This window comes from Entelurus aequoreus, linkage group LG22, assembly GCF_033978785.1.
Source record: "Entelurus aequoreus isolate RoL-2023_Sb linkage group LG22, RoL_Eaeq_v1.1, whole genome shotgun sequence".
NCBI lineage: Eukaryota > Metazoa > Chordata > Actinopteri > Syngnathiformes > Syngnathidae > Entelurus > Entelurus aequoreus.
Genome location: NC_084752.1, coordinates 4,513,958 through 4,539,327, shown reverse-complemented (window position 1 = coordinate 4,539,327; position 25,370 = coordinate 4,513,958). Strand labels below are relative to the sequence as shown.

The 25,370-nt window shown below is 38.4% G+C and overlaps 1 protein-coding gene across 4 annotated transcripts in view; it reads left to right on the top strand.

Annotated features, from left to right (window-relative positions):
- tbc1d9 (TBC1 domain family, member 9 (with GRAM domain)) overlaps window positions 1-25,370 on the top strand; it is a 111,736-nt gene that overhangs the window by 33,293 nt on the left and 53,073 nt on the right. For all 4 annotated transcript variants that reach the window (XR_009823804.1, XM_062032880.1, XM_062032881.1 and 1 more), the window contains 2 exons: window positions 12,445-12,555; window positions 24,389-24,507. Coding sequence is in view for 3 of the 4 variants with exons in the window: in XM_062032880.1 (XP_061888864.1) it covers window positions 12,445-12,555; window positions 24,389-24,507 (230 nt within the window). In the remaining variant the exon portion in view is untranslated. The remainder of the gene's footprint in view (window positions 1-12,444; window positions 12,556-24,388; window positions 24,508-25,370) is intronic.

The window sequence follows — 25,370 nt, the reverse complement described above, 5'->3', positions numbered from 1 at the left end:
GTGGCTGGGGAGAGGGAAGTCTGGGCTTCCCTGCTTAGGCTGCTGCCCCCGCGACCCGACCTCGGATAAGCGGAAGATGGATGGATCCGTGTAAATAACTACTTTTGCAAATTATATATCTGTAGCTTAGTGATATTGCGGTGCGGCTATTATATGGAAAAACACGTTTTTCCTAAAACTTAGTGGGTGCGGCTTATGTATAGGTGCGCTGTATAGTCCGTAAAATACAGTATACAACAAGCTGTTTGTGTTTATTGTTAGTAACTATAAAGATAAGACCGTGAAAGTGTCTTTTCAGCAGGGGTTCTCAGGCCCTGGTCGAAGGGCCAGGACCGGGCCGTGAGTGGGGCTAAACCGGGTTGCATAACCTCTTAGTTTGCGTCTCTTAGCCACTTATGTGTCTATCAGCTTAATCCTTAGTGTAAAAGGAAAGCAAACAAGCTAGACCTCAAGTTTCTGGCGCTGTAAACAAGCCGCATCTTTCACAGAACAGAGTGTGAGAATGTTTCGAAAAGACAAGGATTTGTTTTGCTGGGTGTTAACAAAGCGCTAATTATAATTATAAGGGCAAACAAATCATCACAAGTTTTCAAAGATGTTTTGCCCACGGGCGATTAAAGAATGATAAAACATGAAACGGTCGGTTACATCAAAGGTGCTTTGATTTTCTCGTCTAAAGTTTTGTGGAATTTTTGATTGGGTTTTTTCCATAAAGTGCACTCCTACTCTACAAGCAGCTGAGGCGCTGTTGATGCAGTCTCAACTAGGTTTCTGAAACAGGGCATCAGCTATGCGAAGCTGAGCTACGTCAATGCAAAGCCTTTGTCTTGGCAGCATAATTCTAATCTATACAACACAGGTTTACTGCTTTTGGGAGATGGGTACCGAAAGATTAAAAGGGGAAGAGGAAGCTTTGTACTTTGCTACAGGATTGTTTTTGAATTTGATCGTGTTTCTCAATTTTTTGGCTTTCAGCCCCATGTTGGCTTATTTTGAGACTGAGTCACTTTGGTTTCTTTGTTAGTGCATTCTATTTCGGGGAAAGATTTGCGGGCAAACAGACTAGTTTGTTACGCGTACAATGGCCGTACAATAACAACGACAGGGTAGAAAAAGCGGGGGCAAGGTTTTGTTGGAAATTTCAGTTGACTCTAGGGATGTAACGATAAACGGTATAGTCATAAACCGCGGTAAAACTCCTGGCGGTTAGTATTATCGTTTTGAATTGAAATGATTGTAAAACCGTGATTGACACTTTGATTAACTGAAAGACATTGCTCATTTTCTGGAGAAGCAAGTGAGCACTACCTCGCTAGCCATCTTAAGGGATAGCATGAATACAAGAGACATTAGCCACGTTTACATGGGCAAAATGGATTTCATCTGATCATAATTTGGATTAGATTGTTTCTGTGTACACTGTATTTATTTATAATTTTTTTTCTTCGATTCACTACTTTTGTTTTACCTCTCTTTTTGAAATGGAGCTGTTCTGTGCCATTTATGTTGCGATATGGACAGGTTGATTGATTGATTGATTGAGACTTTTATTAGTAGGTTGCACAGTGAAGTACATATTCCGTACAATTGACCACTAAATGGTAACACCCGAATAAGTTTTTCAACTTGTTTAAGTCGGGGTCCACTTAAATTGATTCATGATACAGATATATACTATCATATATACTATCATCATAATACAGTCATCACACAAGATAATCACATTGAATTATTTACATTATTTACAATCAGGGGTGTGGAGGAGGGTGGGGGGGGGGATATGGACATCAAGTAGTGGACAGAGAGAGAGAGAGAGAGAGAGAGAGAGAGATCAGAAGGCATAAGAAAAAGAATCTGCATTTGATTGTTTACATTTGATTATTAGCAATCCGGGGAGGGTGTTAGTTTAGGGTTGTAGCTGCCTGGAGGTGAACTTTTATAGCGGTTTTGAAGGAGGATAGAGATGCCCTTTCTTTTATACCTGTTGGGAGCGCATTCCACATTGATGTGGCATAGAAAGAGAATGAGTTAAGTAAGGCTGCAGCTAACGATTATTTTTCTATCGATTAATCTATAGATTATTTTTTCGATTAATCGGTTAATCTATAGATTATTTTTTCGATTAATCTATAGATTATTTTTTCCTTTTGCCGATTATTTTTTTATTCAAAATGAAGATGAAAAAATAAATGTAGGCCCGTTTTTTCAAAAGGCATGGCTTTTATTTACAAAAAAAAGAAGTATGGCCACTCAGTCAACATTGACAACAACATGACAAAATATTCTGTAACAATGTAAACATTTAAAACTTTTAACATTTAACAAAATTAAAAGTAGCTTATTTGCTTTTTAATGTGCAAATATAAAAGTCAACATCCGGGGCAAATCTTAATATTCTGCAATAGTATAAGCATTTCAAAAGTAAAAGTATTGCTTATTTTGCTTTAAAATGTGCAAAAATAAAGATAAACATCCAATACAAAAAAGTGCAAAACGAAATATTCTGTAACAACAGTGTAAACATTTCAACAAAAGTGAAAGTATTGCTTATTTGCTAAAATGTGCAAAAATAAAGATAAACATCCAATACAAAAAAGTGCAAAACGAAATATTCTGTAACAACAGTGTAAACATTTCAACAAAAGTGAAAGTATTGCTTATTTGCTAAAATGTGCAAAAATAAAGATAAACATCCAATACAAAAAAGTGCCAATCTAAATATTCTGGAGCACTGTAAACATTAAGTATTGCTTTTAAAATGTGCAAAATAAACATCCAGTCCAACACAGTACACAATAACAAATTCTACTCATTCCAGTGAGTGTCTAACAGTTGTAATGAAGAAATGTTAGCATGTGTACATGTTTGGTTCTTTTCTTGTTTACAATATTCCCAGCAGCTGAAAATAGGCGCTCAGAAGGGGTCGATGTGGCTGGAACTGAGAGCTAATTAGCCTTCACCTCAAGCCAGGACTGCGAGTGAGCTGAGCTGCAGTTAAAGTTTCTAGAAGGTCAACGGGCTCATAGTGATGTTACTAGTAGTTGACTGGGAGGTGTTTATTATCATTTGGGGAGAGTCCGCTGCCTGATGCTCACTTGCTAAACACCTATCTGCTCCACGCTGAAGCGCTGACTACATGCGCTCTGAATACGCACTGCTGATTGGCTGATAATGCTGCGTGTGTACCAATCAGATGGTTGTGTGGGTGGGACAATGCTGCGTGTGTACCAATCAGATGGTTGTGTGGGTGGGACAATGCTGCGTGTGTACCAATCAGATGGTTGTGTGGGTGGGACAATGCTGCGTGCTGAGACAGAGGCAGACGGAGCAAAGCAGCTTGTTAAGACTTTAGCTTAGAAACTCGTTCGGTACACCGCCGTACCGAACCGAAAGCCCCGCACCGAAACGGTTCAATACAAAACACGTACCGTTACACCCCTAGCAGATACAAATGACACATTCATGTTTTCGTGTAATGATGACAACGTATGCTCGCGCGGACGATTGACTAGTTGATGGTTTTCTTTTCAAATGTTCGTTTATAGCCGTTGTGCTGCTATGATAGGCCATTTACGCTCGACACAGTGTGCATACAACAACATTATTAGGCCGTTTATTGAAATACTCCCACACTATTGGCATGCTTTCCCCCCCTCGCTCGCACCGCTCGCATCGTCTTCTTTGATCGTCTGCTTTGCGCTTCGCCATGACGGTAGTGTGACGTCATTATGCGACGCGTCGACGCACAAAAACGGCGTCGACGTATTTACGTAACCGATGACGTCGACTACGTCGACGCGTCGTTTCAGCCTTAGAGTTAAGGCCTTTGTTAGTTCGGAATCTGGGTTTAACGTGGTTAGTGGAGCACCCCCTGGTGTTGTGGTTATGGCGGTCATTTACGTTAAGGAAGTAGTTTGACATGTACTTCGGTATCAGGGAGGTGTAGCGGATTTTATAGACTAGGCTCAGTGCAAGTTGTTTAACTCTGTCCTCCACCTTGAGCCAGCCCACTTTAGAGAAGTGGGTAAGAGTGAGGTGGGATCTGGGGTGGAGGTCTAGAAGTAACCTGACTAGCTTGTTCTGAGATGTTTGGAGTTTAGATTTGAGGGTTTTGGAGGTGCTAGGGTACCAGGAGGTGCATGCGTAATCGAAAAAGGGTTGAACGAGAGTTCCCGCCAGAATCCTCATGGTGCTTTTGTTGACCAGAGAGGAAATTCTGTAGAGAAATCTACAGGTTGCCGCGTGTCTTCATATTACGACATAATGTGTACGTGCCTGAGGCTAGCAGTTAGCACTTGGAGTAGCTGTCAGGTTGTGAATAAAACAGCTAGTTGAGACACTCCAGACCAGGGATGTCAAACATGCGACCCGAACGGGTTAAATCCGGCCACCCTCCTTTCCATTAATGAAATAAGAGGAACAATGTAAACGTGTGTATTTATTGAAGATAATGACAGCCATCTCACCAGTGCCATCACCTGACATGACATATCATCAACGACTGTGGAAATGAGCATGTTTTCTTCAGGCAGTCGTCTTCATAAATCTCATTGGAACGCCACCAAACAAAAGTTCCAGCATCATCACCTTGCCCTAATGCAGATTCACGAGTCAACACTGAATATGACCTTTATCCAGTCCTTCATTGCTTTTCCTTAGCCCATGGTAACCTTGTTTTTAGGTTTAGTTGTTAATGACGGCTTTTGTTAAGCTTTTCTGTATTTAAATCCCATTTCCTTTAGGCGCTTTCTTACAGTTGGGTCACAGACTCCAGTTTCCGTCCATTTGTTCTTTATTTGTTTTTCTGTGCATTTTCTGTTTTAGAAGACATATTGATTGAAGTTTTCCGTCTTGATATTGTGGTGTTTTCCTTGGTCCACCAATATGCTTGCTTGTTACACCCTGGCCATGTTGTTAATACTCGGTCCACATTTTACTCACAGCTGACTGTGAACAATCAACATCTTTTGCAACGTTGCTTGAAGAGGTTCGATAATCCTCTCCTTTGTTTCAATTATATTCAAGTTTATTCACAATACCATAGAACAGGGGTCGGCAACCTTTACCACTCAAAGAGCCATTTTGGCAAGTTTCACAAATTAAAGAAAATAATGGGAGCCACAAAAAAAAATTTAAAATGAAAAACACCGCATACAAAGCTTAAATGCTTTGTGCTGTGTTAACCAGGGGTCTCCGACACACGCACCGGCACACACTTTAATGTGGAAATTTGATGTTAGTGCAGCCCGCGAGTTTTGAATGAATGGCGCTTGATAGCGTCATACTTCCCAACACTCTCATTTTTCGCGGGAGACTCCCGAATATCAGGGCGTGATGACACTGCTTTTGGCGCCCTCTACAGCCTGCCCTAATAGTGTACCTGCTCGACCACATGTAGAATGCAGTTTCAGCTTGCTCACGTAAGTGACAGCAAGGTGTACTACCTCAGCAGCCACACATCTTACACTGACGGTACCAATACCCGACAAGTATGTAGCTGAGCCGCATCAGAGTGGTCAAAGAGCCACATGCGGCTCCGGAGCCGCGGGTTGCCGACCCCTGCCATAGAACAATTACAATAGTAGTGAATATCATTTAAGGATGGTGGTAAGTGAAAGGGTTCCCCAAATAAGCTAGAAGAAGCTTTTGGCAGGGGGTCCAGAGGACAGTATATACATGGAATGCTGAAACATGGTGGCAAGCACAAAAAATGCTGTATGATAAACACCAAATAATAGTACTAAAGCAAGCATACACATACATACATACATACATACATTCATTCAACCATGCAAAACCCAACAGTAGTCTACCACACATGAGGCATTAGAGATAGGTGGTTAATAGATAAGATTTATTCATGAACTAAACATTTCTTCACAAAAAAATAAATCTTTAACATCAATATTTATGGAACATGTCCAAAAAAAATCTAGCTGTCAACACTGAATATTGCATTGTTGCATTTCTTTTCACACTTCTTTTTGACAGACATTTTAGTGAGGGTCAAACCATCATGGCATTGATCTTCAGTTTATGAACTTACATTCATATTTTGCTGAAGTATTATTCAATAAATATTAGGGATGTCCGATAATGGCTTTTTGCCGATATCCGATATTCCGATATTGTCCAACTCTTTAATTACCGATACCGATATCAACCGATACCGATATCAACCGATATATGCAGTCGTGGAATTAACACATTATTATGCCTAATTTGGACAACCAGGTATGGTGAAGATAAGGTACTTTTTAAAAAATTAGTAAAATAAGATAAATAAATTAAAAACATTTTCTTGAATAAAAAAGAAAGTACAACAATCTAAAAACAGTTACATAGAAACTAGTAATAAATGAAAATTAGTAAAATTAACTGTTAAAGGTTAGTACTATTAGTGGAGCAGCAGCACGCACAATCATGTGGGCTTACGGACTGTATCCCTTGCAGACTGTATTGATATATATTGATATATAATGTAGGAAGCAGAATATTAATAACAGAAAGAAACAACCCTTTTGTGTGAATGAGTGTAAATGGGGGAGGGAGGTTTTTTGGCTTGGTGCACTAATTGTAAGTGTATCTTGTGTTTTTTATGTTGATTTAATAAAAAAAAAAATTAATTTAAAAAAAACAAAAAACGATACCGATAATAAAAAACCCGATACCGATAATTTCCGATATTACATTTTAACGCATATATCGGCCGATATTATCGGACATCTCTAGTTCTAATGGTACAATGTGTTTGCTCATTGGCTCAGAAGGCTAATTGATGATTAGAAAACCCTTGTGCAATCATGTTCACACATCTGAAAACACTTTAGCTCGTTATAGAAGCTACAAAACTGACCTTCCTTTGAGCAGATTGACTTTCTGGAGCATCACATTTGTGGGGGCAATTAAACGCTCAAAATGGCCAGAAAAAGAGAACTTTCATCTGAAACTCGACAGTCTATTCTTGTTCTTAGAAATGAAGGCTATTCCACTAAATTGTTTGGGTGACCCCAAACTTTTGAACGCTAGTGTACCTTCAAGTACCCCCAGGGGTACGCGTACCCCCATTTGAGAACCACTGCTCTAAGGTGTCAACACTCCTTTTTAACTGCAGACTAATGAACAGATTTAATGTGATGCAGGTGTTATTCCTCATTTCCCTTCAACTTGATCTAAACAATACAAACTCTTACAGACTACCACAATTTATATTTTTTATTTATTTTAGTGTTTCTCGGAGCCAGAATGTTGCCATTTGTAATCAATATAGTTTTGTGTCATGCCTGTTCTACAAAATAAACATCCTCCAATACTGGCGGTTCTATATTTATTGACACCTGTAACCTCGACCGACTGAACTATTGTGGAACTCTCGCTGTGGTCAACCCGCAGTGAGAGTAAAAGTGAGCCTGCTGGTAGTCGCTTTAGAGGGGGTTTTCCCCAGCATTGTTTTTTTGTTTTGTTTTGTTTTATGCGTGACAAAACACCTTTTTGTTTCACGGGATGCAAAGTGACTAAGCTGCATTATGTCGTTAGCCTTTGCGCCTTTACGACTAAACCTTCGCCGTCCATCTCCCCGGAGAATAAGCTGCTGTTTGCTCATGTGTAGGGCGTACTGTATGGCAGGAAGCACGCAAACAATATGCATGTCTAATTTAGGGTCATTTCGTTCCACCGCCTTGTCTTCATTCTACACAAGTAGCGCACGGGAAAGATAAAGCGAGGCAAATACCAAATAGAAGACGGCGATCAGCAACACAAGTCTTTTTCTAGCAACAAAACACAACGGCTTGCATTTACATGGGCAGCGATAGTTGAGTTTATCCTCATTAAAACCAAATTTGGATTATTGTGTTCACACTTAAAGAGTCATAATCCCCTTTTGCATGTTGCGCAACAGACCAACTGCACACTTTATTAGGCACACCGACAACGCTGTATCCAAAAGTTTAACTATTATATACAAACATTGTTCAAATATAGAGATGAGGGTCTTTAATTTGACCTGCTGTTGTACTCTGTCTCAAAGTATTAACATGTGCTCAATGTTTCCTTACCATTATTGCTATGTTGTCTATTACCATTATTGCTATGTTGTCTATTACCATTGTTGGTAGTTTGTCTATTACCATTGTTGGTATGTTGTCTACCGTATTTTTCGGACTATAAGTCGCTCCGGAGTATAAATCGCACTGGCTGAAAATGCATAATAAAGAAGGAAAAAAACATATATAAGTCGCACTGGAGTATAAGTCGCATTTTTTGGGGAAATGTATTTGATAAAAGCCAACACCAAGAATAGACATTTGAAAGACAATTTAAAATAAATAAAGAATAGTGAACAGGCGGAATAAGTGTACGTCAGGGGTCACCAACGCAGTGCCCGCGGGCCCCAGGTAGCCCGTAAGGACCAGATGAGTAGCCCGCTGGCCTGTTCTAAAAATAGCTCAAATAGCAGCACTTACCAGTGAGCTGCCTCTATTTTTTAAATTGTATTTATTTACTAGCAAGCTGGTCTCGCTTTGCCCGACATTTTTAATTCTAAGAGAGACAAAACTCAAATAGAATTTGAAAATCCAAGAAAATATTTTAAAGACTTGGTCTTCACTTGTTTAAATAATTTCATTAATTTTTTTACTTTGCTTCTTATAACTTTCAGAAAGACAATTTTAGAGAAAAAATACAACCTTAAAAATGATTTTAGGATTTTTAAACACATATGCCTTTTTACCTTTTAAATTCCTTCCTCTTCTTTCCTCACAATTTAAATCAATGTTCAAGTAAAAAATTTTTTTATTATTGTAAAGAATAATAAATACATTTTAATTTAATTCTTCATTTTAGCTTCTGTTTTTTCGACGAAGAATATTTGTGAAATATTTCTTCAAACTTATTATGATTAAAATTCAAAAAAATTATTCTGGCAAATCTAGAAAATCTGTAGAATCAAATTTAAATATTATTTCAAAGTCTTTTGAATTTCTTTTAAAATTTTTGTTCTGGAAAATCTAGAAGAAATAATGATTTGTCCTTGTTAGAAATATAGCTTGGTCCAATTTGTTATATATTCTAACAAAGTGCAGATTGGATTTTAACCTTTTTAAAACATGTCATCAAAATTCTAAAATTAATCTTAATCAGGAAAAATTACTAATGATGTTCCATAAATTCATTTTTTTAATTTTTTCAAAAAGATTCGAATTAGCTATTTTTTCTCTTCTTTTTTTCGGTTGAATTTTGAATTTTAAAGAGTCGAAATTGAAGATAAACTATGTTTCAAAATTTATTTGTCATTTTTTTCGTGTTTTCTCCTCTTTTAAACCGTTCAATGAAGTGTAAATATCATTAATTATTAATAATAACATAGAGTTAAAGGTAAATTGAGCAAATTGGCTATTTCTGGCAATTTATTTAAGTGTGTATCAAACTGGTAGCCCTTCGCATTAATCAGTACCCAAGAAGTAGCTCTTGGTTCCAAAAAGGTTGGTGACCCCTGGTGTACGTTATATGAGGCATAAATAACCAACTGAGAAGGTGCCTGGTATGTTAACGTAACATATTATGGTAAGAGTCATTCAAATAACTATAACATATAGAACATGCTATACGTTTACCAAACAATCTGTCACTCCTAATCGCTGAATCCCATGAAATCTTATACGTCTAGTCCAGTGGTTCTTAACCTTGTTGGAGGTACCGAACCCCACCAGTTTCATATGCGCATTCACCGAACCCTTCTTTAGTGAAAAATATTTTTTTTTTTTTTTTTTTTCAAATTCAAGACAAAGTTATATGTTTTTGGTAACACTTTAGTATGGGGAACATATTCTAAGTAACAAAGACTTAATTTAGAGTTATTTGGTTAGGGTTAGAGGGTTAGGGTTATAATAAGGCCATGCCGAATAAGGCATTAATAAGTACTTAATGACTAGTTAAGAGCCAATATGTTACTAATTTGCATGTTAATAAGCAACTAATTAATGGTGAATATGTTCCCCATACTAAAGTGTTACCATGTTTTTTTTTACTGGTGCACAAAATGAAGCGTGCATGAACATCACCTTGTTCAAAGAACACAACCAACACAGTGCATGAACTCACAACAAATTACACACCTGCAAATCAGTCTGACTTCTGCTGTTGCCGTATCCGTAATACGCTGATAGGGAGAAGTTTTTATTTACACGAAAACAAGAAAAAAAAAATACAAAAATGAGGGGTATTTTATTTGAACTAAGCAAAATTATCTGCCAATAGAACAAGAAAATTCAGCTTGTCAAGACTTTCCAAAACAAGTAAAATTAGCTAACCTCAATGAACCCAAAAATACCTTAAAATAAGTATATTCTCACTAATAACAACTGTACTACTATATGAGTACGTATTTTCTATTGTTTCATTGAAAATAAAACTGCAAAGTCCATTTGGCTGTCATCTGTTTTAATTATGAGACACAATTGTGTCAAAGTCATGATTTTTTATTTTTTTTTACATTTTAGTTTAGTTTTATTTCTTCGGTCAATGGTCAACAAAATAAACAAACAGTTATACATTCATAGATTGAAAATGAAAATGTTGCAGACCGAAAGGGTTTAGGCTGAAGTTGAACACTTATTGCGCCTAACCCTATAAACAATGTCAAGTATGAGATGAACTTCCGAAAATTATGAAATGTCCTTTGCACAACATATTATAAATACACATTATACACAACATAAACACAGTTCAATTATATACCGGTACACAGTAAAGGCATGTGAAATATCCTAGTACACGTGTTAAACCTTTGCACCAATTATATACTACATACAAACAATTATACTCCCATTATTATTTATATCCCACATTTAGTTTTTAATTAACATTGATCATAGTATTAACTACTGTGTTGATTCAAGAGTGATACATTTTTTCAAGACATTGGTCTTTAAAGTGTTTTTTAAATGTGTGAATGGAACTGGAACATTTTAAGGAATCATCCAAGCTGTTCTACAGTTGAACCCCCCTGACAGAAACACATCTACTTTTTAAGCTTGTTCTTATGTTTGCTTTCTGAAAGACAGCTGAACCTCTGAGGTCAAAGGGACTCTCCCTAGGTTTGAACCTCTCCTGTAGACACCCAGGCAGCATGTGGTTATGAGCTTTGTACGTCACAAGAGCAGTGTTGAGGTCAACAAGATCGTGCAGTTTTAATGTTTCTAATTGAATAAACAGAGCATTGGTATGGTCATGATAATCCGCATAATTTACAATTCTAATCGCTTTCTTTTGAAGTAAGAACATAGAGTTGATGTTTGATTTGTAATTGTTACCCCAGATTTCAACACAATAATTAAGATATGGGAGTACAAAATAATTATATAGCATGTTAAGAGCCTTTTGATTTACAGAGTTTTTAATTTTATGTAACATAGCAATAATTTTTGCCATCTTTGTCTTGAGTACCGTAATTTCCGGACTATAAGCCGCACCTGACTATAAGCCGCACCAGCTAAATTAAGGGGAAAATACAGATTGCTCCATATATAAGCCGCACTCGACTATAAGCCGCAGGGTTTTGATGTGTAATTAGCGTAGTATATAGGGGTTCCTGCTACCACGGAGGGGATTGTCGGGACAGAGATGACTGTTTGGGAACGCAAAGCGTCCCATTTATTAACAATAAATCTTTCAATCATTCAATCAAACTTTCACATATTTGACATGGCGAACAGCATTCGTGCAGAGTACAAATAATACAACGGTGCAAAGTAATACAAAGTGCTCGCATGTACGTTATCAAAATAAGCAGCCTACCGGTATATGAAAAGTCAGTCTTTAATCATTGTGTCATCGTCTTCCTCCTGCGTACTAAAACCACCCAAATCCTCTTCGTCGGTGTCGGAGAAGAACAGGCCGTAAATAAGCCGCACCCTTGTATAAGCCGCAGGGACCAGAACGAGGGGAAAAAGTAGCGGCTTATAGTCCGGAAATTACGGTATATTTATGTACAGTTTCCAATTTCATTTATCATCTATATAGATTTCCAAAAATGTTGTTGAATACATCCTTTCTATCTCCATATCATCAATTCTTATATGACACTGTATTATTATGTATTTTGTTTTATTTAGGTTGATGCTTGAAATAAGAAATTATTATTTAAAAAGTTTTATACTTGTGAGTGTTGATGACACAGCTTTGCAACAGTTGATATTCTAGTTTCAAGCATGTTTTACTCAATATAGCTCATCAAATCTCAGCAACAAGCTGTAATATCTTACTGAGATCATTTAGGACCAAAACACGTAAAACACTCTAACATAAAATCTGCTTAGTGAGAAGAATTATCTTATCAGACAGAAAATAAGCAAATGTCACCCTTATTTGAGATATTTCATCATACTTAGATTTCAGTTTTTGCAGTGTATGCATTGCTTCAGCATTGTATTTGTGTGTTGACAGGTTTGCTGGTGGGAACCTTGGACGTTGTCCTGGATTCGAGTGCCCGAATGGCCCCCTATAGGATTCTGTACCAAACCCCGGACTCACTGTCCTACTGGATCATCGCTCACGGTGCGTCAACTCGCCGTTTAGGCTTGCAGTTGTTGTTGAAAGGAAAGAGCCTTCCTGTCCCTCGCACACACATCCCAATATCCGCCACACATCCTGTCGTCTCCCATGTGCTCAGCCTTCCACTGCGCATTACATCATCCCCCAGTGGACTTTGAAAGGGCACGACTAACGAAGTAGTGAATGTTCACACCAAGATTTGGCCGCTTGTCTGCATTTGAAGTCTGCTTTTCTGTCCTTTTTGGGTGTTCACAAGAAATATACCAGGACATAATGCATTTGTTTTTCTCAAACAACACTTTATTATTGTTGAGGTAGTCTCCTTTTTTAAGCAAAAGATTCTGTAGTGGGCCTGCGGGAATACAGGTCCATTTGTGTTTAAGATTGAGGTTTTAGGTATGCCAAAAAAATTACGGACTGATTGGTCCATGTCCACACTGCAAAAAGTCAGTGTTCAAAAACAAGGGAAAAAAATACAAAAATTAGGGGTATTTTATTTGAACTAACAGTGTTTCCCATAAACTGCCAAGATACCTGTGGCGGTGGGGGCGTGGTTATGGGCGTGGCCAACATGACATAATCGAGTGATTTGCATAATTTACTACAATGATATGATTTTCTCTAAAAAGGCTCAAAAAATGTATACTTACTAATTAATAACAGTTTTGTTTTAAACGTCCATCCATTCATCCATTTTACAATATAATTACAATACTTTATGTACATATTTATATACAGATTTGAACAATAAGTTATTCACTGAAATATATTTATTAATTGTGGTTCTTACAAAAAATATATCTTATAAAATATAAAAGCTAAAATGTCTCTTAAAGCTCTGCCCCTTTAATTAGTGCATACTAAATAATTTAACTTTAGCCTACTACTACAACCATATTATTTACCAGCAACATAAAGTGAAACAGAGGCAGAGGTGTCCTGCCACAGTCAGTAACAAATAAACAGAAAACAGTAGTGGTCAAATACAAATAAGGCAACAAGAGAAGTATCCTACACTTCTCTTTTGTAAAGTAAATCTGAACAGCCTATATGGGCATCTACATCAACTATATGATTTGCCTGAGAAGCTGGACAGGACAAAAATAAATAAATAAAAAATAAATAAATACATTTTTATTATTTTTATTTTTTTTAAATTTGTGGCGGACGTAATTCTTTCGTGGCGGGCCGCCACAAATAAATGAATGTGTGGGAAACACTGACTAAGCAAAATTATCTGCCAATAGAACAAGAAAATGTGGCTTGTCAAGACTTTCCAAAACAAGTCAAATTAGCTAACCTCAATGAACCCAAAAATACCTTAAAAATAAGTATTTTCTCACTAACAAGAAGTGCACTTTTCTTGGTAGAAAAATAAGAGACCTTTTTGCTCAATATGTTGAAAAATATTCTTAAATTAAGTAAATGCTAGTGCCATTATCTTGACATAATGATATGCGCTCGGCATCATGATTTTTTTTTTCATGCTTGAAGAAATGATTACTCTAAAAAAGTAGTTTTAAACTTGAGTGTTGATGACACAGCTTTGCAACAGTTGATATTCTAGTTTCAAGCATGTTTTACTCAATATAGCTCATCAAATCTCAGCAACAAGCTGTAATATCTTACTGTGATCATTTAGGAGCAAAACACTTAAAACAAGTAAAACACTCTAACATAAAATCTGCTTAGTGATAAGAATGATCTTATCAGACAGAAAATAAGCAAATATCACCCTTATTTGAGATATTTCATTTTACTTAGATTTCAGTTTTTGCAGTGCATACGAATGCGGATACTTTTAAAATGTCCACACGCAAACATAGGTTGTTGTCTAAAGTAGAGCTTTTGGGAAACCCTGGCCAGAGTAGAGAGCAGGGTTTCCCACACATTCATTTATTTGTGGCGGCCCGCCACGAAAGAATTACGTCCGCCACAAATTAAAAAAATAAGAAATTTAATTTAATTTTTTTATTTTTTTATTTGTCCTGTCCAGCTTCTCAGGCAAATCATATAGTTGATGTAGATGCCCATATAGGCTGTTCAGATTTACTTTACAAAAGAGAAGTGTAGGATACTTCTCTTGTTGCCTTATTTGTATTTGACTTTATTAAATGTATTTATATTAGAAACACAACATGTGTATATAACAAAGGGTGCAAAGTCTGCAGGCAGTAGGAAACACATGGTTAAGTGTAGGGAGTAAAACTGATGGCAGTCCAAAGTTCAAGATTTTTGGAGCTCTTTGTTCAGTGGATCAGATGTTTGATGAAGCTCTGTGTCTATCTACCACTACTACTGTTTTCTGTTTATTTGTTACTGACTGTGGCAGGACACCTCTGCCTCTGTTTCACTTTATGTTGCTGGTAAATAATATGCTTGTAGTAGTAGGCTAAAATTAAATTATTTAGTATGCACTAATTAAAAGGGCAGAGCTTTGAGACATTTTAGCTTTTATATTTTATAAGATATATTTTTTGTAAGAACCACAATTAATAAATATATTTCAGTGAATAACTTGTTGTTCAAATCTGTATATAAATATGTACATAAAGTGTTGTAATTATATTGTAAAATGGATGGATGGACGTTTAAAACAAAACTGTTATTATTAATTAGTAAGTATACATTTTTTGAGCCTTTTTAGAGAAAATCAAATCATTGTAGTAAATTATGCAAATTACTCGATGATGTCATGGTGACCACGCCCATAGCCACGCCCCCACCGCCACAGGTATCTTGGCAGTTTATGGGAAACACTGGAGAGTGTTTGTGTGGACCGGTGAAATTTGTAAAAATTAGTGTCATAAGAAATGTACAACATGATTTCATGTTTTTAATCCCTACTTAACCACAGAACATGATGTTACTGTCCTATAGGGGTGTAACGGTACACAAAAATTCTGGTTCGGTACGTACCTCGGTTTAGAGGTCACGGTTCGGTTCATTTTCGGTACAGTAAGAAAACAACAAAATATACATTTTTGGGGTTATTTATTTACCAAATTTCACCACATCTAGTGTGTGTGTGACAATCATTGGTACTTTAATCTTTAATCTTAAAATTTGCAAAATCTTCCACCTAAAATATTTTTCTTAGTGGAACATTTGATGTGAAGTAATCGGAACTTTGGATAGGTCAATAATTCATAATAACATTGATTTTGATTCAATATTATGTTTTGAGCAATGACAGTTTGAAAGAAAAAAACAAAACAGCTTTGTTTTATTAGTCAACTTTTTCTAAATAACATTTAACCTTTAAGCTTTTTTATTTCACTTTTGTTATGTTTTTGTTTATTTTAACAGTATTTTTAGAATGTGCCGTGGGCCTTTAAAACATTAGCTGTGGGCCGCAAATGGCCTCCGGGGCACACTTTTGACACCCCTGCTATAGATAATAAAAAATGTAATCTGATAAATCTATGGATAAAAAGCAGAGCCTGGCGACGCATGCGCGTTTATCCTAACTCTCTTTCTGCCCCTCCCTCAACAATGCTGCTGCGCACACAATTTGTTTTGTTTTTAACCCCTTCTTAACCCTGAACGTACATCGAAAATACACGCAACCCTAACTCAAAATGCCGGACATTTGAGGCATTTAAGAAACTCCGCCCTGACAGCTCCGCAAAACAGGACGTATGGTCAGTCTATCGTAGCCCGATCGTTGCTAGCATGCCGTGTGTTGTGCCTCGGTGTGCATTGTTTACACAACGTGCGTTACGCTACTTAATATGTCCGTGTGGAAACTCGTTCGGTACACCTCCGAACCGAACCGAAACCCCCGTACCGAAACGGTTCAATACAAATACACGTACCGTTACACCCCTACTGTCCTATGATATAAATTGTGCGCAAATTGATTACGGTTACTATAAATTTGTTCCTACACTTTGAACCCAGCGGCCTATAAAACGGTGCGGCTAGTTTATGGATTTGTCTTCGCTGAGGCCATTAAAAAAAAGTAGAAAAAAACAACAACAACCAAACAAATACACTGAGGTGTTTTATTGTTTGTGCTATGGCGCCATCTTTTGGACGAGCTCGCTCACTGCAGGTGCTGCAGTGTCTTTCCACTAGTATTTTTTTTTTTTAACCTTTCAGTCTTCTAGCCGTCGATAGCGTTTCTACTCATACGGATTCTTCATTCATCACTCCAAGCAACGTTTGTAAGTTTTACAGTATAACTAAAACCGTTTATGTTTACTAAACCGTCACACGTGTGACGTCTGCAGGAGTGTTTTTATGCATATTTGTACGTGCTATCGTATTGTAATGACACTAGCGTTGTTAGCAGAGTGTCTGTGTTTTATTATTAACTTACAACGGCATTCTTTTTGTATTGTTTCAGTTTAATAAATTCGTCAGTAAATTCACCAAGATGTTACCGTGGAGTTATTGAATCTGGTTAGTTGATTGGCGAGCTAGTTTGTGTTCATGACGACGACTTCTGTTTTGTTTGATCTGATGTTTTACTGCCGTGTTACAGACACTGTTTGTAAACAAATAAGGTATGTAAGTAAACATTTATCTGTCTGTGTAAATAACTCAATCAATCAATCAATGTTTATTTGTATAGCCCTAAATCACAAGTGTCTCAAAGGGCTGCACAAGCCACACTGACATCCGTGGTACAGAGCCCACATAAGGGCAAGGAAAAACTCACAACCCCAATGGGACGTCGATGTGAATGACTATGAGAAACCTTCGAGAGGACCGCATATGTGGGTGACACGCATATGTAGTCTGATGTGGCCAATATATTGGAAAGTTTTTTTCTTCTAAAATGTTGTGGGTGCGGCTTATATCCCTTCTATGAACAGAGGCGTTATAATGCCATCCGGTTAGCTGTGGCGGCTCTTTTAGGCTTCTGATTGGACAAAATGTGCAGGACAGCTGGTGAATATGTTTTCCTGTGGACAGAAATTCTAGTTACACGCTTGTGGATGTAGATTTTTGTGCGAGAAATGTGCATTTTGTGCTATTATCTACACTATATTGCCAAAAGTATTTGGCCACCCATCCAAATGATGAGAATCAGGTGTCCTAATCACATGGCCCGGTGTATAAAATCAAGCACTTAGGCATGGAGACTGTTTCTACAAACATTTGTGAAAGAATGGGCCGCTCTCAGTGATTTCCAGCGTGGAACTGTCATAGGATGCCACCTGTGCAACAAATCCAATTCCTCGCTCCTAAATATTCCAAAGTCAACTTTATTATAAGAAAAGAGTTTGGGAACAACAGCAAGTCAGCCACCAAGTGGTAGGCCAGGTAAACTGACAGAGAGGTCAGCATAGTGCAGGGGTCGGCAACCCAAAATGTTGAAAGAGCCATATTGGACCTAAAATACAAAAACAAATCTGTCTGGAGCCACAACAAATTAAAAGCCATATTACATACACATAGTGTGTCATGAGATATAAATTGAATTAAGAGGACTTAAATGAAACTAAATGACCTCAAATATAGCTACAAATGAGGCATAATGATGCAATATGTACATATAGCTAGCCTAAATAGCATGTTAGCATCGATTAGCTTGCAGTCATGCAGTGACCAAATATGTCTGATTAGCACTCCACACAAGTCAATAACATCAACAAAACTCACCTTTGTGCATTCATGCACAACGTTAAAAGTCTGGTGGACAAAATGAGACAGAAAAAGAAGTGGCATAAAACACGTCCTAGGAAGTCGGAGAAAGTTGTACATGTAAACAAGGTGAGTTCAAGGACCGCCAAAATTAGTAGGACAAAACGGCGCTCGCCAAATACTGGAATCAGTGAAGCATGTTTAATATAAACAGTGTGCTTTATAACAATTAGGGAGGTTTGTGTCATGTTTGTCATACAGAAACCATATTAAAACAAAAAATATATTTTTTCCCCCTCATCTTTTTCCATTTTTCATACATTTTTGAAAAAGCTTCAGAGAGCCACTAGGGCGGCGCTAAAGAGCCGCATGCGGCTCTAGAGCCGCGGGTTGCCGACCCCTGGCATAGTGCAAAGACTTTCTGCACAGTCAGTTGCTATAGAGCTCCAAACTTCATGTGACCTTCCAATTAGCCCACGTACAGTACGCAGAGAGCTTCATGGAATGGGTTTCCATGGCCGTGCAGCTGCATCTAAGCCACACATCGCCAAGTCCAATGCAAAGTGTGGGATGCAGTGGTGTAAAGCAAGTCGCCACGGGACTCTAGAGCAGTGGAGATGCCTTCTCTGGACTGATGAATCACACTTTTCCATCTGGCAATCTGATGGACCAGTCTGGGTTTGGAGGTTGCCAGGAGAACGCTACATTTCGGACTGCATTGTGCCGAGGGTGAAATTTGGTGGAGGAGGAATTATGGTGTGGGGTTGGTTTTTCAGGAGTTGGGCTTTGCCCCTTAGTTCCAGTGAAAGGAACTTTGAATGCTCGAAGATACCAAAACATTGTGGACAATTCCATGCTCCCAACCTTGTGGGAACAGTTTGGAGCGGGCCCCTTCCTCTTCCAACATGACTGTGCACAAAGCAAGGCCCATAAAGACTTGGATGACAAAGTCTGGTGTGGATGAACTTGACTGGCCTGCACAGAGTCCTGACCTGAACCCGATAGAACACCTTTGGGATGAATTAGAACGGAGTTGGGCTTGGCCCCTTAGTTCCAGTGAAAGGAACTTTGAATGCTCCAGGATACCAAAACATTTTGGACAACTCCATGGGATGGCGGCTCAAGTTCGTATGTGAGTAAAGGCAGGTAGCCAAATACTTTTGGCAATATAGTGTATCTGCTAATACACCATATTTAAATTATAAAGTTTGAGTTGTATTGACTTTAATCTTTAGGGGACTGGCATGCGCGTGTATGTGTGTGTGTGTGTGTGTGGTGTGTGTGTGTGTGTGTGTGTGTGTGTGTGTGTGTGTGTGTGTGTGTGTGCGTGTGTAAAATGTGGTTGATCAGAATCAGAAGAATCAGCTTTATTGTCTTTACGCAGGGTAACGAGATTGAGGCCATTCCATACAGTGCGATAAAACAAGTGTACACTCTATACAGAGGGTGAAATGATTATGTACATGAATATCGACATGAAACAGGGTGGTTGGTGGAATGGGTTATTGCACCGAAGAGAAGGCAGTTATGTTATTGCGACCATGATAAACATGGTCACAATAAAGAAAAAACTATTTTCAGGAGCACGTCTGGGATACGGCTACTACTTGTCCGTAATGCATTGAGCATTGGTCTATTTTCTAACTTTGAGTATATAATGTATATATTTAGGGATGATGTTTGATAAGAAATTATCGAGTTCGAGGCTATTATCGAATCCTCTTATCGAACCAATTCCTTATCGATTCTCCTATCAAGTCCAGATAGGTTGTTGTATATGGAAAAAAACACACAATATTTGGTTTAACAAAAGCTCACTTTTATTATATAAGAAAACAATTTAATCTAATAAATAAATAAATATTGACTGTTACCCCCCTTAAAAAAAATTTTTTTTTAAATATTGACTGTTGTTACCCAAAGTATGTTAAGTGGGATTTTTCATAAAAACAAATATATACAGTAACACAAAAACAAGCTGTCTCTGTGATCACTATAGGTGTATAAATGATAATATAGTGTTAAATAAAATCAGTCCCTTGGGCACAAAACTGAAAATAATACAGCTCTCCAAAAAGTGCACTTCTGCTGCTATTTGACATAACTGTTTGTTATGATGCTTTGACATTTTTGCACTTTGTTTCTTTATTGAAAGAAAATTCTATGAAGAGAAAAGTTGTTTGCAAATGTGGTTACAATGCTAAAAAATGAAAAGTTAAAGCTAAAAAAAGAAATACACTTTATTGAGTTAACATTATTTCTTTATACGGGGAAAGATGTTATGAGCGAGGCTAGGGAATATAACAACTACACTACCCAGCATGCAATGGGAGTGACGAGCATGTGCGGCAGCCCCGAAAAGTGTTGTTGCATGTCGCCACCCGGCAGCTAAGCATGAAGTTATGAGCACGCTGGGAAAGTAAACGTCAATAACTCAGCCAACACGCCTCATCTGCATTATTTATAATTAGACAGACAACACATATACAGTGTGATTTTGTTTTGTTTACAAGGAAAGAAAAACAAGTTAAAAAAGGGAGATCATGTCATATACCGTATGTTGTATCAATACCGGTATGTATGTGCTGCGGTTGCTTTAAGAACGTTGCGACAGCTGCCGTAAAGGAGGTGCGTTGCTAGCCTGGTTGCTATGTTTCTGGTTGGTCGTAAAAGTGTTGGTCATGTGTTTGTACCCTGCTCAAATCTCTCAGTAAAGTTATTCATTGGATTATACCTTTTTGTTTTGAACTTTATTACACCTTGGAGCGCATTTTCCCGTCCTTTGTTTTTCCTGCTTTCCCTATCTGCGCCTAATGACTGAGCTACGTGACGTCATTTCTTGTGATGTCACACGGAGCATTTCTGGTCGGGACGGGATTCGAATAAAGAATCAACTCTTTTCCTTTACTATGGTGGTCTCGATAACGGGTACCGGTTCTCAAAAAGGGATTGGAGTCCGAGGACTCGATTCTTTTCTTATAGAACAACCGGGAAAACCGGTTTCGAGTATCATCCCTATATACACTACCGTTCAAAAGTTTGGGGTCACATTGAAATGTCCTTATTTTTGAAGGAAAAGCACTGTACTTTTCAATGAAGATAACTTTAAACTAGTCTTAACTTGAAAGAAATACACTCTATACATTGCTAATGTGGTAAATGACTACCGTAATTTCCGGACTATAAGCCGCACCCGACTATAAGCCGCAGGGTTTTGATGTGTAATTAGCGTAGTATATAGGGGTTCCTGCTACCACGGAGGGGATTGTCGGGACAGAGATGACTGTTTGGGAACGCAAAGCGTCCCATTTATTAACTATAAATCTTTCAATCATTCAATCAAACTTTCACATCTTTGACATGGCGAACAGCATTCGTGCAGAGTACAAATAATACAACGGTGCAAAGTAATACAAAGTGCTCGCCTGTACGTTATCAAAATAACCAGCCTACCGGTATATGAAAAGTCAGTCTTTAATCATTGTGTCATCGTCTTCCTCCTGCGTACTAAAACCACCGAAATCCTCTTCGTCGGTGTCGGAGAAGAACAGGCCGTAAATAAGCCGCACCCTTGTATAAGCCGCAGGGACCAGAACGAGGGGAAAAAGTAGCGGCTTATAGTCCGGAAATTACGGTATTCTAGCTGCAAATGTCTGGTTTTTGGTGCAATATCTACATAGGTGTATAGAGGCCCATTTCCAGCAACTATCACTCCAGTGTTCTAATGGTACAATGTGTTTGCTCATTGGCTCAGAAGGCTAATTGATGATTAGAAAACCCTTGTGCAATCATGTTTACACATCTGAAAACACTTTAGCTCGTTACAGAAACTACAAAACTGACCTTCCTTTGAGCAGATTGAGTTTCTGGAGCATCACATTTGTGTGGTCAATTAAACGCTCAAAATGGCCAGAAAAAGAGAACTTTCATCTGAAACTCGACAGTCTATTCTTGTTCTTAGAAATGAAGGCTATTCCACAAAATTGTTTGGGTGACCCCAAACTTTTGAACGGTAGTGTATGTGCTGCGGTTGCTTTAAGAACGTTGTGACAGCTGCCGTAAAGGAGGTGCGTTGCTAGCCTGGTTGCTATGTTTCTGGTTGGTCGTAAAAGTGTTCGTCATGTGTTTGTACGCTGAGCTCACTGTAGAGTGTCGGAGTAACGGCTGGAGAGCCCGCTGTGAACCAGTCGAGATTGGGTGCAGAGGTTTTGCTGGTCACTCACTACAGCGTGTGTTCAGAATCCTTGGCATTAGAGGACTGCAGTCGAGAAAAGCCACCAAGAACATCCTAGAGGCCGCAGAAAAGGCCTCCTGGTGGCTGTGGATCCGTAGGGGGGATCCGTGGTGCGCTACTTGGACACAGGCCGGGGTCTGATCACCCCCGTCTGGGTCGCCCGGGCGAGGGTGTCTGATGATTAAAGACCCGAAACACCCTATGACCCTGGGTTTATCACTGATGACGTGTCCAAGCATCACCGTGAGGTGTATTCAAGTTCTACCCTGCTCAAATCTCTCAGTAAAGTTATTCATTGGATTATACCTTTTTGTTTTGAACTTTATTACACCTTGGAGCGCTTTTTCCCGTCCATTTTTTTCCTGCTTTCCCTATCTGCGCCTAATGACTGAGCTACGTGACGTCATTTCTTGTGATGTCACACGGAGCATTTCTGGTCGGGACGGGATTCGTTCCGAAGGATTCGAATAAAGAACCAACTCTTTTTCTTTACTATAGTGGTCTCGATAACGGGTACCGGTTCTCAAAAAGGGATTCGAGTCCGAGGACTCGATTCTTTTCTTATCAAACAACCGGGAAAACCGGTTTCGAGTATCATCCCTATATACACTACCGTTCAAAAGTTTGGGGTCACATTGAAATGTCCTTATTTTTGAAAGAAAAGCACTGTACTTTTCAATGAAGATAACTTTAAACTAGTCTTAACTTGAAAGAAATACACTCTATACATTGCTAATGTGGTAAATGACTACCGTAATTTCCGGACTATAAGCCGCACCAGCTAAATTTAGGGGAAAATACAGATTGCTCCATATATAAGCCGCACCCGACTATAAGCCGCAGGGTTTTGATGTGTAATTAGCGTAGTATATAGGGGTTCCTGCTACCACGGAGGGGATTGTCGGGACAGAGATGACTGTTTGGGAACGCAAAGCGTCCCATTTATTAACAATAAATCTTTCAATCATTCAATCAAACTTTCACATCTTTGACATGGCGAACAGCATTCGTGCAGAGCACAAATAATACAACGGTGCAAAGTAATACAAAGTGCTCGCATGTACGTTATCAAAATAACCAGCCTACCGGTATATGAAAAGTCAGTCTTTAATCATTGTGTCATCGTCTTCCTCCTGCGTACTAAAACCACCGAAATCCTCTTCGTCGGTGTCGGAGAAGAACAGGCCGTAAATAAGCCGCACCCTTGTATAAGCCGCAGGGACCAGAACGAGGGGAAAAAGTAGCGGCTTATAGTCCGGAAATTACGGTATTCTAGCTGCAAATGTCTGGTTTTTGGTGCAATATCTACATAGGTGTATAGAGGCCCATTTCCAGCAACTATCACTCCAGTGTTCTAATGGTACAATGTGTTTGCTCATTGGCTCAGAAGGCTAATTGATGATTAGAAAACCCTTGTGCAATCATGTTCACACATCCGAAAACAGTTTAGCTCGTTACAGAAGCTACAAAACTGACCATCTTTGAGCAGATTGACTTTCTGGAGCATCACATTTGTGGGGTCAATTAAACGCTCAAAATGGCCAGAAAAAGAGAACTTTCATCTGAAACTCGACAGTCTATTCTTGTTCTTAGAAATGAAGGCTATTCCACTAAATTGTTTGGGTGACCCCAAACTTTTGAACGGTAGTGTATATTGTGTTACATGTGTGCTAACATGTCTAGAAACAATTTGAACACAACCCTTAGCGCGTGCCACAAATGGTATTTACAGTCATCAAATGGAGGCCAATTGCCAGATGTTCGAAGCTGCTGTAGTTTCTATCCTCTTCTTGTTCTTTGCCCTCTGCTTCACCATTTGCTCTTAATTCCTCGCCGCGGAACGATTCATGGCTCATTTGTCGCGAGTGCAATTGCCAGGAATAGTGGTGTGCAGAGGAGGGAGAGTGGTTGAGGTTCGCTAATTCCATTAACAGTTGTTGTCTGTGCCAGAAACAGACAAAGTATGGTTGTGTTTATCTCTTCACACATCTTCATCTTCCATTGCAGGAACATCGCGTAAGGAGATCACGGAGCACTGGGAGTGGCTGGAGCACAACATGCTGCAGACTCTCTCCATCTTTGAGAACGAGAACGACATAACCACCTTCGTCAAAGGAAAAGTCCAGGCAAGTGTGACACTGTTTTCCTTACTGGTGTAAGCAACATAGAACACAAAGTATTAGGAACTAGAACAGCACTCCGTGATGGCAAACCTCTGCCATGCCCTACCTTAAAATGGCAAAAGTGAAGTGAATTATATTTATATAGCGCTTTTCTCTCGCGACTTAAAGTGCTTTACATGTTATAAAGGTTTATTTGAAATAGGGACAGATACAGACAACGGTACACAAAAATTTCGGTTCGGTACGTACCTCGGTTTAGAGGTCACGGTTCGGTTCATTTTCGGTACAGTAAAAAAAAAAATATATATACATTTTTTTACCAAATGTGTAAACAATGGCTTTATCCTTTTAACATTGGGAACACTATAATAATTCTGCCCATGTTAATCAACATTAAACTGCCTCAAGTTGTTGCTCAGATTAAATAAAATGACAAAACTTTTCTTCTACATATAAAAAGTGCAACATTAAACAGTTTCAAGTCAACTCATCATGCTTAATTTATTACAGCATTTGGGAAGCATGTAGTTGATTTATTATGTAAATGTTATATTTGTATCAACATGTGATAGCAGGGACCCTGCCATTCAAAACTAGGCTGCTACATTACTAATGATTAATGTAACTTTTGCTGAAAAAATAGTACAATAGCAATAGGAGAGACTATTCATCCCCGAACACCATGGAGTTCATGTAGGCTTAATGATGCACTTACATTATTATATCAACTATCAGAGACAGAAACTCTTCATTTAACATAATGTCCTTTTTTGCTGCTTCAACACAGCTCAATCAACACAGAAAAAGGTCAAGTGAAATAACAGAGAGACAGGGCTTTGCTGTCCGTAACACACACACACACACAC